This window comes from Bidens hawaiensis, unplaced genomic scaffold (genome assembly GCF_021521415.1).
Source record: "Bidens hawaiensis isolate Kalapana, Puna unplaced genomic scaffold, B.hawaiensis_p1.1 tig00033831_1, whole genome shotgun sequence".
Taxonomy (NCBI): domain Eukaryota; kingdom Viridiplantae; phylum Streptophyta; class Magnoliopsida; order Asterales; family Asteraceae; genus Bidens; species Bidens hawaiensis.
Window position 1 is genome coordinate 60,690 of NW_027495813.1, and position 4,121 is coordinate 64,810.

The window sequence follows — 4,121 nt, forward strand, 5'->3', positions numbered from 1 at the left end:
TAAGTTTTGCTATTCTTGACTTTTCTTATACTTTAACTTATATTAAATATAAGAATATTATGACTTTAGGAGCTGTTTTAATTCAGTTCCAAAAATTCATGTCGGTTTACTTCAAAAGTCAAACTTTCCGACCGTTAAAGTCACCGACAAGCTATTTAAGTCACAATGTCAAAACCAAACCATTTGGTACATCAAATATACATATAATAACAAGTAATAAATTATCCTACTCATGTTTGATTATCTAGCACCAAGTATGCACACAAAACAATTCTTTTTCTACACATACTCAAACCTTAACTTAAGTTTTCAACTACATAATGAACATGTTATTTCTATAGTCTCTACAAGGTGTTTATGTACCAAAATTTCCAGATCTTAATAACCCATATTAACCTCTTATTTCATCCCATTATCATCTTTTAAACAAATACATTCTTGATTCTTTAACAACAAAGTTTCTATTACTAGTAAGTAGCAATTTTTAGTAACCTTATTATCATACCAACAATCTTTACAATAGAGTTTACTAAAGTAATCCTTACCACAAGTCTTTAATCATCCACACAAGATTATGTTCACTTATCAAATCATCTTGCAAAACATCTTGTACAATTTACAAAGTTTCTTTTATTAGTAAGTTTAACACAAACTCTTGTTTATCTAAGTTATCATGTTTCATGCATCATAGTACTTCTAGTAGATTTTATTCTCTTCCATATGTCTCATTCAATCACTTAGTTTGTCATTTTCAATCCATATAAAAATCAATACAAGACAAGTATGAGCTTTATGATCAAAAATCAAATTTTGTATTACTTGCATGTGTAAGTAACTTTTCAAAATAATCAAATATCTACACTTTTGTCAATCATTTTCCAAGATCTTATTTACCTTTTCAAAACCATTATTACTATTACTTACAACTTTTCAAATACTTTTTAATAAATCAACCAAGTGGGTTTTCAAAATTATCACTTTATTCTTAACCATTTTAACATTTAACAAGATTACAACTTCAATCCAACACCCAAATCAAAACCCACGGTTATAATGGGTGTTTTTACCCATAATCCATTTCCAATCTTTTGACCATTTACACATTTACTTTCATTATTAAAACAATGCTTAAACCCATTTGTTAAACAAACTCAAGTAACATCAATATGGACAATCTATACAAGCTAAAATGCAACCATAACAAGTCCTATAATCAACAAAACCCATCTTATACATTCACATGCAAACTCACGGGTCACACACATGCATGCATACATCCACATTATACTTGTATGCACATTATCAAACATACCAAAATCAAGCTTTAAACATCAAATAGCAACTAATATACACAAATCTTGAAGTGGGTTACCTCGGATTTCGGATTTGGTGCCTAAGGGAGATGATAATTTGGCCTTGTGTTAGCTATAATCTTTTCCATGTCTTCCTACTTCTTGTTATTTGTTTAAACTTCCACCAAAGACCTCCTAATCAAGTATTGTGTGTATAATAATTTGTAAAGGTGAGATTGTAAAGTGGTGGTGGGGTGGCCGATTATTTGAAGAGGGATAGAGAGTGATAGGTTGATGTGTTGTATGGTATAGAGTGTGTAGGAGGACAAATTTGAAGCTTCCAAGTCATTCATCAATCATTGCATACATACATGTAAATTTATCATTGGTGGGTTTGGGAGGTGGGTTGGGTTGTGTGTGTAAGTGGCGGCCGAGAGAGGGGTGAGAGAGTGGGAGAGTTGGGTAATTATAAAGGCTTATGGTATTATCAAGGTGTTAAGGTTTAACGTATCTCATAATTTATCTAGCCAAACGACTTCCGTTTCTAATAATTTTTATTAGGCTTTGAACGAAACTAGATTAAAGTTAATGTCTGCCTAAAAACATAATTTTCTGAGAAACTTGATGTCGGGTCCTTACGGTGTCCTCTACTGGCTTTCGGTTACTTATTTTCTAATTTTCGCGATTCGAACCTTCTAAAATTAAGTTTATATACTATCTCTAATATCCTATCATAAAAATTAATTTTTCGAGGTCACCTTGACATGTTTATGAATTTATCTGTTTCGAGATATTACCCGGTGTCAATCTGTACAGTGTCAGCTACACGACAAAATTGAACTTTTTCGTGTTCTATATTTTAAAACTCAACTAAAATCAAAGAATTTAGGTAAAAATAATATTCCTATATATTTATCTTATTAATTAATACGCGATTACGGTTAAGATAATTATCAGATTAGTCTAATTTTTGGCGGTTGTCACATTCACCAATCCTTTTATAAATTTCGTCCCGAAATTTAGGATGTAGTACTAGTTTCGGTTTCTACAGGGAAGAGGTGAGGGTATTTCGCCTTCATTTGATCCTGACGTTCCCACGTGAACTCGGGACCAAGTCTTGAATTCCAGCGGACTTTGACTAGCTTAATCCTGTTACGCCTTAGCTTCTGAATTTTCCAGTCCATGACTTCAACAGGTTCTTCTACAAATCGAAGCTTATCATCAACCCTTATGTCCTCAATAGGAACAATTAGTGATTCGTCAGATAGACATTTCTTCGGGTTGGATACGTGAAACACGTCTTGTATTCCATTGAGCTCCGAAGGTAGGTCGAGTCGATAGGCTACCGACCCTACTCGTTCGGTATTTTGAACGGTCCAACGTATCGTGGGCTTAGCTTTCCTCTTTTACCGAATCTGACTATGCCTTTCCAAGGCGATACCTTTAATAACAATTGGTCTCCTACCTGGAATTCCAACGGTCTCCTGCGATTATCCGCATAACTTTTCTGTCTGTCGGCTGCAGCTTTTAACCTGTCCTTGATCTGAAAGACCCTATCGGTGGTCTCTTGGACAATTTCAGGTCCTGTAAGTTGCTTTTCTCCGACTTCTACCCAACAAAGAGGAGATAGACATTTTCTTCCGTACAAAGCTTCAAACGGTGCAGCTTTAATACTGGAGTGATAACTATTATTATAGGAGAATTCAGCTAAATGCAGATAAGTATCCCAACTACTTCCGAAATCAATGATACAGGCTCGCAGCATGTCTTCCAATGTTTGGATAGTTCTCTCGCTTTGACCATCTGTCTGGGGTGATAGGCGGTGCTCATGTCTAAGTGAGTTCCTAGGGATTCGTGAAGAGATTGCCAAAAACGAGAAACAAAGCGACCATCTATGTCAGAAATGATTGAGACAAGTATGCCATGTTTGGCTACGATCTCTTTCAGATAAAGCTGAGTTAACTTCTCCATTCTGTTTTTTTCTCTAATGGGTATAAAATGAGCGGATTTAGTTAATCTATCCACAATTACCCAAATAGCATCATAACTTCGCGGCGTAACTGGCAGTTTGGTTATGAAGTCCATGGTAATATTATCCCATTTCCACTGTGGGATCTCTGGTTGTTGCAGTAGTCCAGGCGGTCTTCTATGCTCAGCTTTTACTTTGGAACATGTCAGGCACTTGCTGACATAAACGGCTATGTCTCTTTTCAAGTTAGGCCACCAATAATGTTCTTGGAGATCCTTGTACATCTTGGTTGATCCTGGGTGGATTGAATATCCAGACTTATGCGCTTCGTCTAGAACAAGATTACGCAGATTTCCATAGAGTGGTACCCAAACTCGATCAAGTAGATATAGTGTCCCATCAGACTTTGTGACAAATTCATTTTCAAGTCCTCGCAATTTCTCAAACCTTACATTTCGCGGTTTCAAGGCTTCACGCTATGCATCACGAATTCGAGTAGTAAGACTCGTTTGAATCGTCAACCCTAATGCACGAACACGCAGAGGCTTTTCTCTTTCCTTTTGACTCAATGCATCAGCCATAACATTCGCTTTACCTCGGTGGTAACGAATATCACAGTCGTAATCAGTGAGTAAATCTACCCATCGACGCTGCCTCATATTTAGCTCCTTATGATCAAAGATATGTTGGAGACTCTTGTGATCATTAAATATTGTACATTCGGTTCCATACAGATAATGTCTCCAAATCTTAAGAGCAAACACAACAGCTCCCAATTCCAAGTCATGCGTCGCATAGTTCTTTTCATGTACCTTGAGCTGTCTGGACGCGTATGCTATCACCTTGTCTTGTGGCATAAG

The 4,121-nt window shown here is 36.1% G+C and overlaps 1 protein-coding gene across 1 annotated transcript; it reads right to left on the minus strand.

The window, feature by feature from the left end:
- Window positions 1-2,311: 2,311 nt before the first annotated feature.
- On the minus strand, window positions 2,312-3,057 carry LOC143585383 (uncharacterized). Its single transcript, XM_077067182.1, has 2 exons — window positions 2,758-3,057; window positions 2,312-2,527 (listed from the first exon to the last, which is right to left on the minus strand). Exons 1-2 carry the CDS (start codon window positions 3,055-3,057, stop codon window positions 2,312-2,314), a joined length of 516 nt encoding a protein of 171 aa, XP_076923297.1.
- Between the last annotated feature and the right edge of the window lie 1,064 nt (window positions 3,058-4,121).